General features: G+C 37.6%; 2 protein-coding genes across 3 annotated transcripts in view; one reads left to right on the top strand and one right to left on the bottom strand.

Annotated features, from left to right (window-relative positions):
* Positions 1-11,871, bottom strand: part of GSTCD (glutathione S-transferase C-terminal domain containing) — a 208,228-nt gene extending 196,357 nt beyond the window's left edge. Inside the window, exon 1 of the mRNA XM_001367182.4 lies at positions 11,734-11,871. The gene's annotated coding sequence lies outside the window, so the exon portion shown is untranslated. The remainder of the gene's footprint in view (positions 1-11,733) is intronic.
* The window catches only part of INTS12 (integrator complex subunit 12), a 30,798-nt gene continuing 28,252 nt past the window's right edge, over positions 11,809-14,354 (top strand). The window contains exon 1 of one of the 2 annotated variants that reach the window (XM_007495838.3): positions 11,809-12,013. In XM_007495838.3, coding sequence (XP_007495900.1) covers positions 11,809-12,013 — 205 coding nt within the window. Of the gene's footprint in view, positions 12,022-14,354 lie in introns of both variants that reach the window. The other variant, XM_001363509.5, reaches the window with a different exon arrangement.

Genomic DNA, 14,354 nt, shown 5'->3' on the forward strand with positions numbered 1-14,354 from the left:
AGAAGAAATATAGATAGAAAGAAGGAAGGGAATAAGTAGAATAATATGGGTTGTTATAAAAAGAAAACAAAACAAGGGACAAGAAAGAGGAACACACCAATAAAAGAGAAAGTGAGATAGAAGGAAGTAAACTATTTCACATGAAGAGGTGCCTAGGAGTTAATACAGTGGAGGAGAAGATGGGGGTGTATGGTGGGAAATGCTTGAAACTTACTCTCATTAGAATTAGCTCAAAGTAGGAATAATACCCACACTCAATCAGCTATAGAAACCTACCTTACTCAAGAAGTAGAAGGGAAAGAGGAATAGGAGAAGGAGGGAAGGACAAGAAGGAAGATGAATTGGACAAGTCAATAGTTGGAAGTGAAACATTTGTTAACAGGGAAAGGCCAAAAGGAGACAGAGAAGGATAAATAAGGAGAAAATAAGATGGAGAAGAACACACAATTAGTAATCATAACATGAATGCAAATGGGATTAATTCACCTACAAATGATAAAGGATAGCATAGTGGATTAAAAACAAAATCCCACAATATGCTGTCCATATGAAACACATTTATTTTTATAACTTCGGAGACAAGGTTAAGAATTATAAGGATAATAGTGCTAGTTTATTTAGAATAGTAAAAATTTGGGTTAGTCAGATCAGGAAGGATCAGTATAACCTGTGGAAACCGGAGAAAGGGTTCCCTACAGAACCAGGGATTTAGAATCCCTTAGAGTTAGAAATGCTTTTTTATCCTTATATTTTCAATAAATATTTTATTTTTATATAACAAAAGTCTCCTTAGCATCTTTTGCACCAGGTCCTGAAGAGAAGTTCACTTATGAGTTCACCTCACTGATATAAACTGAAGATACTTTGTAAGCACAGCAAGCAGAGTATCAAATCAGTTTATAATCAATAATCAATTAAATGATTATTAGTTTTACAATTTGTCTATTATTTTTACAGTTTCTGCATTTTATTTTTACAAGGAGTATACCTACTAAAACAAACCCAGCAACTATAGAAATACAATTACAAAACACTTACCATACAAATAAAGTCAGACCTAAACAATTGGAAAAATATTAACTGCTTGGCCAATATAATGACAATGGCAATGCTACTTAAATTTATTTACCTATTCAGTGGCATATCAAACAAAATACTCAAAAATGATTTCTAAAAGCTAGGAAAAAATAATTAAAATATTCATCTGGAAGATCAAAAAGTCAAGAATATCAAGGGAATTGGTGAAAAAGAACATGAAGGAAGGATGCCTAGCCATACCAAATCTTGAACTATACTATAAAGTGGGAATCCTCAAAGCTATCTAGTACTGGCTAAGAAATAGAGTGGTGAATCAGTGGAATACGTTAAATAATCAACATACAAAGATTAATGACCTTAGTAACCTAGAAGTAAAAACAAAGATCCAAGCTATTGGGGGAAAAGAACTCACTATTTGACAAAAACTGCAGAGAAAATTGGAAAACAACATGATAGAAATTGTCTATTCACTAACATCTTACACCATACATCAAGGTAAAGTCAAAACGATTTCAGGTTACACCAGGGCTTCATGAAATACATATTTCCATATTCCTTCCACACCACAGGGGCTAGGGACTCAGCACCCTGACAATGTAGAAAATCTGCATAAAATTTTTTGGCCTTCCCTTTGTCCCAAAGAAGTCTGAATTTTTTTAATTAAATGTTTATAGTACCTTATTGTAAATTTTTTGGTTAAATATGCATTGCTGTGTTTCTAAACTTTTCTGTGTTATCTGCTAGCCTTGGCATGTTGTCTTTGGCTTCTGCAAAACTCCCCCCAAATTCCTATTCATTATTCTGACCTGTAATATATTGAAACCATGATGGGGAAAGTCATGATGTGGAGGAGATAACTGTATTTAACTTATATAGCTTGAGTCCTGAAACTGAGGGTAGCTGTATTCATTCACTTTTAAAAATTCCCATGTAAGCCAATTTATAAATCGAAATTCTAGAGCTAACGCTAGATGGCGCCCATTAAAAGAAATCACTGTGGAAACCAACTACTCTGGATAAGTTATGGCAATATAATAGTTTTATATATACAAACACTGCCCACTTCTTGCTGTAAAGGTAGTACATAATGATGGTAGTACATTTAATTTTGGTGAAAAACTTTCCCATTGGCACTAAAATTTCTAATATCTCCATTCATGATTCATCTTCAATTGGCAACTAATCCTTGCCCCCTTACACTTTTCCTTCTTATCAAGTGGACTCTAATTCTCCCTACTCCCTGTCCTCTTCTCACTTTTTACTATTTATTCCCTCTAAAACCAATAAGCCTTGGTTGAAGTCCTTCTTCCCACTGAAATACTTCCTTCTACACAGCTGACCACCCTTTATCCTGCATACTCTCCACTTCCTTGGTTTCCATGACATCCTAGTCTATTTCCTGATATCTGTATTATTTCCTCACTGGTTCTTCTTTCTCCTTCTGCCCCCTAAGTGTGGTATCCTTCAAGGCTGCCTTCTTTTACCTATTTACTTCCAAATTTAGCTAGCTAGTGCCAGTGTCTCATGAAATCATCTCCAACTTCCTGCTCAATATTTTCATGTTATTGTTCTACCAATTCCTAAAGATTCATGCTGAAAATTGAAAGCATTCTGTTCTCCCTTAAACATGGCTCTTTTTCTCAGTTTCTCTATTATTGTCATCCAGGCTTATAACCTTGAAGTCACCTTGACTCTTGCTTCTCATATCAGTCATCCATGAGCATTGGCCAACTCTTTTCACTTTTGCCTCCATGATAACTCCATGATATCTACAGTTGTCTCCTCTTTACTCACACTGCCCCTAATTCAGACCCTCATAAGCCCATAATTTCCTCCTATCAGCTTCTGCACTGTGCTAAGTCTTACCAATAAGATACTTTACAATATCTCACTTGATTCTCACAACCACCCTAGGAGGCATCTTATTACTACTTTGTAAATCAGGAAACTGAGTCAAACAGAGGTTAAGTTAGTTAAGTTAAATGAAAGGTTAAGTGATTTCCCCAAGGTCACAACAGCTGATGTCTGAGGTCAAATTTGAACTGAAATCTTACTGCCTTGTTGAGGTTCATTGTTCTTATCCACCTTGCCACTAAGACTACAAAACTGAGTGACAGAAAGGATGGTGGTTCATAAACGAGACCTATATATGGAATGGAGTGTGGGAAAACAACTAATTTGGAACTTTAAGATATCTATAGGATAATCAGTTTGAAAAGTATGATTAATAATAGAGAAACCAAGGATATAAAGATCTGGGGATTATTTCCATAAAGATAATTAAATTCATGGGAACTGAGAACATCAAGTGAGAAAATATAAAGCAAGAGTTCTTAACCTGGGTTTTTTGTTTTTTTAGTAGTTTGAGAACTGTATTTCAGTATAATTGATTTCCCTTATAATGTTATTTTATTCACTTAAAAACATTATTCTGAGAGGTTCATAGGTCTCATCAGTGTCACTGGGATTCATAATACACACAAAAGTTAAGAATCCCTACTGCAAAAAAAAAGGAAAAGGGCCCAGGACAAAGGCCACCATAAGTATGATATGAATTATAAGCTAGAAGGGGAGACTGATAAAGAGTCTTCATAGATAGAAAGAGAACCAAGAGAGAACAGGGTCAGAGAAACCCAGAGAAGGGTTTCCATAAGGAAAAAGGTATCAGATGCTGAATAAACATCCAGAAGGATGAGGGCTAGAAAAGCCAATAGATATGGAAAGGAATTAATAGCATCTTTAAAGAGAGCTTTTTTCCGATAACCTTCTCAGATAATCAGGAGAAATATTGCCCTCATTTGTTTTAAATCTGCAGGTCTATACCAGGCCTTGTTCAATCCCTCTAAATCAAGAGCTCTGAACTTTTTCTGTGTCATGGACCTCATTGGCAATCTAATAAAGCCTATGGATCTCTTCTCAGAACAGCAGTTTTAAATGCTGAGGGTTACAAAAGAAACCAATGTTGCTGAAATACAATTATCAAAATATTTTTAAAATCCAGAGACATGAGCTTAAAAACCCCAGATCTAAATGATTACTTGAGATAATCTAAGTTAGACACAACTGATTAAATGAAACTATTACTGAGTAAATTACCTTTTCAGTTTTTGATATAGCTATTAGACTAATGTATCAGAAAGCTATGCATAGATTACTAATATTTTAGTAAAATGTGACAAAAAGTGTTTTTCATTTTACCCAGGAAAGTCTAAGCAATAGTACAATGAAATAGATTAGGTACAACCTGAACACTAGCTGTAGCAATTAGAAAAGAAAAAGAAATTGAAAGTATTAAAATAGGCAATAATGAGACTAAGCTATCACTCTTTGCAGATGATATGATGGCCTACTTAAAGAATCCTAGAGAATCAACTAAAAAGCTAGTCAAAATAATCAACAACTTTAGCAAAGTTGCAGGATACAAAATAAACCCACATAAGTCATCAGCATTTAGCAGCAGAATTAGAAAGAGAAATTCCATTCAAAATCACCTTAGACAATATAAAATACTTAAGAATCTATCTGCCAAGATAACACAACTACAAAACACCTTCCACACAATTAAAAGTAGATCTACACAATTGGAAAAACATTAACTGCTCATGGGTAGGATGAGCTGACATAATAAAAATGACCATCCTACCCAAACTTATTTGCTTGTTTAGTGCCATACCCATTGTACTACTAAAAATCTTTTGTACTAAATTAGAAAAAACCATAACAAAGTTCATTTGGAAGAACAAAATATCAAGGATACCCAGGGAAATAATGAAAAAAAAATGGTAAGGAAGGTGGCCTTGAAGTCCAAGATCTAAAACTATACTATAAAGCAGTGGTCATCAAAACAATTTGGTACTGGCTAACAGACAGAAAGGAGGATCAGTGGAATAGACTTGGGGTAAGGGACCTCAGCAAAACAGTCTATGACAAACGCAAAGATCCCAGCTTTTTAGACAAAAATCCACTATTCGACAAAAATTGCTTGGAAAATTGGGAGACAGTATGAGAGAGATTAGGTTTGTATCAACATCTCACACCCTACACCAAGATAAACTCAGAATGGGTGAATGACTTGAAGGAAACTATAAGCAAATTAGGGGAACATAGAATAGTATGCATGTCAGAACTTTGGGAAAGGAAAGACTTTAAAATCAAGCAAGAGCTAGGAAAAAATCATAAAATGTAAAATCAATAATTTTGATTACACCAAATTAAAAAGGTTTTGTACAACCAAAACCAATGCAACCAAAATTAGAAGGGAAGCAACAAATTGAGATACAATCTTCATAACAAAAACCTCTGACAAAGGTCTAATTACTTAAATTTATGAAGAGCTAAATCAATTGTACAAAAAAATCAAGCCATTCTCCAATTGACAAATGGGCAAGGGACATGAATAGGCAAGTTTCAGTAAAAGAAATCAAAACTATTAATAAGCACATGAAAAGAGTATTCTAAATCTCTTATAATCAGAGATGCAAATCAAAACAACTCTGAAGTATCACCTCACACCTAACAGATTGGCTAACATGACAGCAAAGGAAAGTAATGAATGCTGGAGGGGATGTGGCAAAGTGGGGACATTAATTCATTGCTGGTGGAGTTGTGAATTGATCTAGCCATTCTGGAGGGCAATTTGGAACTATGCCCAAAGGGCACTAAAAGACTTTCTGCCCTTTGATCCAGCCATAGCACTGCTGGGTTTATACCCTAAAGAGATAATAAGGAAAATGACATGTACAAGAATATTCATAGCTGCCCTCTTTATGGTGGCAAAAAATTGGAAAATGAGGGAATGCCCTTCAGTTGGGGAATGGCTGAACAAATTGTGGTATATGTTGGTGATGGAATACTATTTTGCCCAGAAGAATAATGAACTGGAGGAATTCCATGTGAACTGGAATGACCTCCAGGAATTGACGCAGAGTGAGAGGAACAGAACCAGGGGAACATTATACTCAGAGACTGATACACTGTGGTACAATCGAATGTAATGGACTTCTGCATTAGTGGCAATGCAGTGATCCAGAACAACTTGGAGGGATTTTTGAGAAAGAACACTCTCCACATTCAGAGGAAAAACTATGGGAGTAGAAACACCAAAGAAAAACAACTGCTTGGGTCAAGGGGACATGGGTCAAGGGGGATATGATTGGGGATATAGACTCTAAATGAACATCCTAGTGCAAACATCAACAACATGGAAATAGGTTCTGATCAAGGACACATGTAATACTCAGTAGAAGTGGGCATTGGCTATGGGAAGGGTGGGGGGAGGGGAGGCAGGGAAAGAAGATGATTCTTGTAACCAAGGAATAATGTTCTAAATTGACTAAATAAACTTTAAAAAAATATATTAAAAAAATAAAAATAAAAATTCTTTGTTATATGGAATGGTTGGGAGCAGGGAGAAATGACACTGGGAAAACAGTTGATGTAAAAAAAAGATCAATAAAAATTATTTTTAAAATGGCTCTTACATGGTTGTGAGATCAAATGACAAAACATGTATAGAAACATTAGCTATTTTGTCACTTAAGTACTTAATAAATGCATTATGACTACCATGTTTTTGAAAGCTAATAATTGTATAATTACAGTTTGAATAGGGAACAAATATGATAGCAGCTGAAATTGCCAAGGACCCTACCTATGGAAAGATAATTAGGAAATATTGAAAATTATCCTAGGAACTTTGTTCTTCTGCGTGATCTTTCAGTCATACTTAACTTACTGAATAGTATTTTTGTAGGTTCATCTTGTGATAAATATTTGCCTAGGCTATTGGATTTAGCACAATCTTTGCACTAAACATGAATGGAATAACAACTGTAGCATTCACTAAGAGCACTACTCAAAGAATGTATAAAAGACTTGGCAGTCAATTTATACACCCAAAGCCAGTTCCTTGAGTTTTAAAACATTTTGCATTCCTCTTTTCTTCACATAATGTATTCTATTTAATTTGATTGCTGATATTCAATTCCATACTTATTTATTTAGGATCTACTATGTACCAAGTGTAACAGAGGATTGTTGTTCACCAACACAACTTGTGTTTAGTCTGTTCTAAAATGTCTTAGTGCATGACTCTGAGCAAGTTGCTTATTTTCCAGTGGTCAAGGCAACTTTTAAAAACTAAACATTGTAGACAGTTGTATGATCTGTAGGTTTCTATCCCAAGGCCTATCTACCTTGATAAAATCATAAGCCTTGACAAAAATAAAAGTATGCCAGGCACTATGCCAAGTGCTAGGGATACAGAAATAGGAGTGGGACATTCCTATCTGTTAACCTAAATTCTCATCTTTTCACTTTTACTTTGACAGGAAAAATGTAGCTCAGTAGATGCTGAAAGGAAAGGTCATCTATAAGCCAGTTAATTGATTACTCTGCCCAAAGAAACTTCTAAGATTAGAGGAAGGAGAGAGGGAGAGGGAGAGGGAGAGAGAACAAGCATTTAGATAGCATGTTGTTATGTTCTAAGTACTATGCTAAATTTACTACAAATTATCTCAATTTGATCCTTACCACCCTGTGAGATAAGTGCTGTTATTATTCTGATTTTACAGTTATGAAAACAGAGGCAAACAGAAGTTATGTGACTTTTCTAGGCTAACACATTTAGTAAACATCTGAGTTCAAATTTGAACACCTCTTCCTAACTGCAGGCCCGCAGCTCTATTCATTACCTGGTTATCTTTAGACAAGAAAGAGTAACCTTTAAAAAAAAGGAAGGTTTTTCTTCTGGGCTACATTACAATAGTAATTTTGCTTACATAAAACTTTAGGTTTTACAAAGCATTCTTCTCACAACCCTATTATTCAAATTTTATATATGAGAAAGTAAAGGCAAAATGACTAATCTAAGTTTCAAACATTTCTTTCAGTCTAGTGCTCTTTTTACACTATATACCAAGTTGTTTTAGGAATTCTAGTAAGGCATTAGTCACACCCAGTTCTAATTAAGAGCATAAAATCATGTTCCCAAATAAGATTTAAATGATTTATATAAGCTTTTGATACAGTTCTCCTACTTTACACTAGAATCCTTAGCATAATTACTCTGTATTTTCCCAAAAAAGTATTAACTATGTAGTTGCAGAATCATTCTTTCAGTAGTCTACACTTGCATTTTGTTACCCTGAATTCTATAGGTAATTGGGGAAAAAAATTGGGTCTTTATGTGAAAACCATGTTGATTGATCAAGGAAAGAAGCCTGGATCCTCATGAGTTTAAGTCCTCACCCTCACAGAAAAGTCACTTATAATGCATGTAAACCCTAGGGAATTGCTTGCCAACTACGGGAGATGGGAGGGAGACAACATGAATCATGTAACCTTGGAAAACTCATGCATAGATTTGTTAGTGGAATAAAAAAAATTTTTTAAAGGTCACAACTTCTAGGAATCTATTTTCTCATCTACAAAATGAGGGTGTTGGACAGGATAATCTTTTTTTTTCTTTATTTTTTTTAAACCCTTACCTTCCGTCTTAGAAACAAGTTCTAATATGCAGAAGAGTGGTAAGGGCTAGGGAATGGGGGTTAAGTGACTTGTCCGCGGCTGGGAAGTGTCTGAGGCCACATTTGAACCCAGGACCTCCCATCTTTAAGCTCTCAATCCACTGAGCTACCCAGCTGCCTCCCAGGATAATCTTTTAAATTCTTTGACTCAGAAAGGTGAAGTTTGTAGAGAACAATTCAGAGGTGATATAAACTGAAGTTCAATTCTTAAGTCAAGGTACATAGTCAAAAAACTATGTAACTATTCAAACTGTCTTTTGGATGAGAAGCTGGATTGAAGTATAAGAGTAAAAAAGTCTTCAAGTAAATTTGGTCATCAAGAATCAGGAAAGACTCTGTTGCCATGGGACCCAAATCCTCACAGCTATTCCTCAGCACATAAACAGGGATCCACAAGGTGATTACTGACACTATTCAGCAGAACCTGAATATGGCAGTCTACCACCTTGACTGCAATCACTGAAGTTAATATTCCAGCAGTGGACTGCTTGGACTACCTTTAATTCCTAAGTGCAACTCAAGGACTGAGGTCCTCTTTAAAATAATTATGGTAGTTACTCTCTGTAAAAATTCTAAAATAGGCAGAGAGCTTTGGATACTGGGAGAAACAGGGAGTATAGTCCTTAAAATTTTAGACATTACTAATACTTGTTACCTGAATCTCCTAGCTTTTATGTTACAATGAAATGCTGCCCTTTAAAAAAAGGGCATTGAAAGCTCATTATTGATTCTTAATTTCAAGCTAAAGATAATACAAGTGTTATAAGGGGAAAAAAGTTTAATGGGAACACTGAAAAATATTTCCAATGTAGTTTTGTTAAATGAGCAAGCTATTTAACAAAAGCAGAAACAGCTAAAAACACACACACACACACACAAAAAAAACTTTTTAAAGGACTGTTGGATTCTTTTTTTTTAAACTGATTTCTTATTCACATTGACCTCTTCAATTAACACTTTAAGAAAATCATTGTCCTTTTAGGTAAAGAAAATTTCTCAGATACAGTATTTTGACTTCAAAAACAAACCCAAGCCAAGGGTCTTAATATTAAATTTATTTACAAAGTAAATTACAGCTTATTTCTGTCATGGCATAACATTGAAAATGGCTTGAAAAAATTAAGTGACAAGTCTTGCATTTTTAAATTGATATAAAGAACGGTTCCTGTCAGCTTTTGCATTTTTCCAAAGGAATGTTAATTCTAGTCAAGTTTTTTAAATAAATCTACTCAAAATGATCATTTGGCTATAGTCAAGTGTGAGTTATTTGGGTTGTCCTAAAAATCTAAAAATACAAGAAAAAGTCATTTTCCCTGTCAGCATCTGATAGGCAGTTAGTATTAGCTGGCATACTTTGGGGTCCCTGAGGCTTTGTGACCAGGAAGTCTGGCAAACTCCAAGGCCATTGAATCCTGGTGGGAAGAAGGGGAGAAGAATTTTAGCATCCCTGAACATTTCAATTTTATTGTCAAGACTCATGATTTCATCTGTGTAGGGAAATCCCCTTTAGAAAAGCCCCCTTAACTACTATGGGTTTGCAAATGTTCTGTTTGCAAGTCTCCCATTAGACTGTGAGCTCCTTGAAAACGGGGTTTTCAATCTTTTGCCATTTCTTTAATCTGGAGTGTTTACCACAGTGTTGAACACATAATAGGTGCTTAAAAGCTTGTTGACTTGACCAAGTAACAGTCATTGTGTGCAGAGGTTCTTTCCTTAAGAGTCTATGAACTTAAAAAAAAATTCTGACAATTGTATTTCAATATAATTGGTTTCCTACATAATCCTATGCTGTTTTACTTCATGCTTTTTAAAACATATTGAGAAAGAATTCATAGGCTTCACCAAACTTGCCAAAGGGATTTATGACACACACAAAAAAGGTTAAGAAATCTGTGCCTTAGCTTGGGACAGAGTCTTGTCATGAGTTGTTACAAGCTCTATGTGTCAGATCTTCCTAACCCAGAAAATTGATGATAGATCTTGGAGGCCCTCTAGTACAACTTTATTTTACAGGTGAAAAAAAAAAAAAGACCCAGGGAGGTTAAGTGATTTGCTCTAGGTCACAAAAGTGAGATCTCACTCTTTAATGCCAGGTATTTCTGACAAAGTGAATCTCAAGTATATTTCCAGTGGTAGGTGCTATGAGAGGAGGAACACCAAATGATAAAGTTAGTAAGAGAAAGTGCAGGGAAGGTTTGGGGTAGTTATTAGTAGCTATATAGTAGCTATTATGGAACATTTTACTTCCTGACCTCTTGCTCCTTTCCAAGCCCCAGAAAAAATTCCATATGAAGTCTTTTGATCAACCTTAATAGCTAGTAATATCTCTAATTTATAAAAAACATAAAGTGTCTGCACAGTTGTTTGCATACTGTCTCCCCTCTTTTTTAGGGGAGGGGGTAGCTTTCTTTGTATTCCTAGAATCCAGCCCAGTCTGGCACATAGTAGGTGACAATGGATAGAATACTGGATTTGGAGTCAGGAAGATATGAGTTCATATTAGGCCTCAGAAACTTTCTAGCTGTGTGACTGCCTTAGTTTCTCCATGTGTAAGATGGGGATAAGAATAGCACCTACCTCTCAGGGTTGTTATGCGGACCAAATGAGAAAATAACTGTAAAGTGCTCAGAACAGAGCTGGATCCATTGGAGGTGCTTAATAAATGATTGCTGACAAGCCCACAAGTTCTCTAGCTAGTTAGGTCTTTCAAAAAACATGTACTGGGTGAAATTTAATCAAAAAACCCTCCCCCGCCCCGCTCCCTCAGTTCTGTGGTGTATGTACTCTTGTCTTTCGGTAGATATCTCCAAAGAAGTCTCTCAAGACGCACTAATGACCACAAGAAACGCTTAATCTATGCTAGTTGCCTGACAGCTTTAGCTGCTCTTTGCCAAAGTCTGTAACTCCCGAGGAGCTGGGACTGACGCTGCTGGGGTCACCGAGGAGTCTGAAGGTGTCACGACGGCGGACGACGCCGAAGATCCCTCCCCTCTGGCTGGATACTTTACCACGGCCAGGCAGTTTCCCCGGAGGTCAGGGAGATCACCCCCTAAAGCCACCCGCTTTTTTGACCTAGTAACGGGCTGAAGAGATGTGCTGGCCCTCATCGCCCCCACGCCTCTGCTCCCAGATCGCCCCCACGCCTCTTTGCTCCCGGGTCCTCACCCACCCAAATAACTCAGCCGTCGCCTGCAGATCCTCTGAAGCCCCGGGTAGCGTGATTCATAAACGAGCGGACCGGAAAATGGGAGGCGGCACCGAACTCGTCACTTCCTTCCGTCGCACCTCAGAAAATTTTCCCTTCCCTATCTACTCCTGGAACCTTTGTTTATCCGCTCCAGGAGCCAGCCGGCGGGTGTCAGAGACCCGGCTCCAGAAGCGGGCGCCGGGGCGGGACGGAGAGGCGGCCGAGGGCGTGGGCGCGTGGCGCGCGCGCGCGAACGGGGTCGGTGAGTCGGTGAGGAAGGGAGGCCGGAGTCCGCGAGGGTCGTTAGCGGCCGCGCGGACGGATGGGCCCGCGCTCACGACTGCTTCCCCTCGTGAGGGGCCAGAGGGGGCGGAGACAGCGACTGGGCGGGGGGTGGGGGGGGGGGCGCGGCGCGGATGGGGATGATCCCGAGGAGGAATGACCCCAGGGCGGGGCTCTGCGCGGTTGGAAGTGAATAGGGCGGGCAGGCGGGCGGAGGGAAGAGAGGAAAAGACTAAGAGATGGGAGGACACTCGAGTTCGAATCCTGCTGCAGGCGCTGTGCCAGTCGAGAGCTTCCTACCCTCTGCCTCAATTTCCCTTTCCATAAAATGAGATTAATAACTGCCCAAAACCTCCCCCCACACACCCCTACACCCTGGCCATCTCATTTAACCTCAGCCCCAGTTTCTTCTTCTGTAAAATGGGGATAATGAGAGCACCTAACCTTGATCAAGGCATTTCACCTCTTGTGGCCTCAGTTTCCTCTTCCGTAAAATGTAGGTAATACCTTCCTCACATTTGTTGTGAGGGTCAAATGAAATAATCCTTGGAAAGTACTTTTACACCTCAGAGATCTCAGTATATAATAACAGCAATGATGGTGATGGGTAGAAGCAACTAATATTAATGGAAAGAGTCCCTGGAGCCCCAAAGACCCGAGTTAAAGTGTGACACACAGTGGATGGCTGACCCTGGGCACTTAGCTCTATTTCTCTTCGGTGGTGCTGTCAAACTCATAGACATGGGGACCACAGAACTACATGAGAATCTCTGCAGAAGGCAGCATCATTGACTTCTGGAAGCCTACATATTAACATTAATTGTTTATTATTATATTCTCATTTATTTCAGTAAATATTACCCAATTACATTTTTGTAATTTTGTAATAGCAGTTTTTGGGCCACAGGCATTTGATCCCTCTGCCCTAGACAAACCTCTGCATTTCCTCCCCTAGGAACTCTCTACTCTACGGAAACTACAGGTCCTGTTAAAAAAAAAAAAAAAAACACCTGACTAAGGCTATGGTGATTCAGAGAAATAGTAGTCTCCCTAGGCAGCAAGTCTTTATTTAAATAAGATGTTTCCAGGCCAGGCCTTAATATGTGAAAAGCAGAATCAGAGTCTCTGACCTTAAGAAACAGACTAAATAGTGAAGGTGACAATGGATATGACTGTGTGCATATTGGTCTTATACAGTATTCCCAACAGCAGCTTTGTCTTGTGTTAAATGTGATGTGAAAGTTGAATATTTTCTTCTCCAATGTCCCCTTACTCAGTCCCATTAGTTTAGAAGTAGAGTTAATTTAGTTTAAAAGAGTTAACTTTTGACTTAGCTTCTGACGATGATAGCTATATAGCTATAGAGCTGACATTTATCTTCTAATTTATTATTATTTAAATAATAATTTATCATCTAATCTATCTTGCTGGGAAAGCCATTTTCTTTGCATGTTTTTCAAAGTTGTTGATTGATTTTCTTAAGATCACAGAACCAGTAAAGTTGTTGGAGCAGAGATTCAGACCCAGGTCTTCAGTTCCCAAAAGAGAGAAATCAGTAACAACTTAGTAGACAAAAAAACAGGCAACATCTGTCCTTAACAGACTTCACTTTAACTGCATTTATTGAAAAAAAGTAGAGAGGTTACATAGGATCTCTGTATCTTACCAGCCAAAGTGAGTTAGTCTTTATTAGCTGTTTTGTGTTGTTAACAAAGTAAGAGTCAATGAGAATAAATGTCTATTCTCCATCTATAATCCTTTTGGGCTTACCATCTGCTTGCCAAGGAGAGGATGTGGGGATTTTTTCCCTCCACTGTTACATGGAAAGATGATATGGGTTATAGTGGTAAAGACCTGCCATATGAGTATATTATTCTTAATAATAGTCATCTAATTTTGGGAAACACCTAAGGTAGCTCAATGGACAGATAGTAGGGCCTAGAAATGGGAGGTCCTGAGTTCAAATTTGGTTTCAGATATTTCCTAGCTTTGTGACCCTAAACAAGTCACTTAACTCCCATTGTCCAGCCTTTACCACCCTTCTACCTTAGAACTAATACACAGTATTGATTCTAAGATGGAAGGTATGGGTTTATTTTAAAAGTATATTCAACTGTGAAAGTCAGAGCCACTCTGATCAAGACAGTGATCAAAGACCATTCCAAAAGGAAATGCTATCTACTTCCCAGAGAAAAAACTGATGAACTCTGAGTGCAGACTAAAGCATATTTTTGAATTTTTCTTTTTCTTTTGCAACATGGCTAATATGGAAATGCTTTACATGACTTCACATGAATAATTGATATATAGCTTATCTTCTT

Source organism: Monodelphis domestica, chromosome 6 (genome assembly GCF_027887165.1).
Source record: "Monodelphis domestica isolate mMonDom1 chromosome 6, mMonDom1.pri, whole genome shotgun sequence".
NCBI lineage: Eukaryota > Metazoa > Chordata > Mammalia > Didelphimorphia > Didelphidae > Monodelphis > Monodelphis domestica.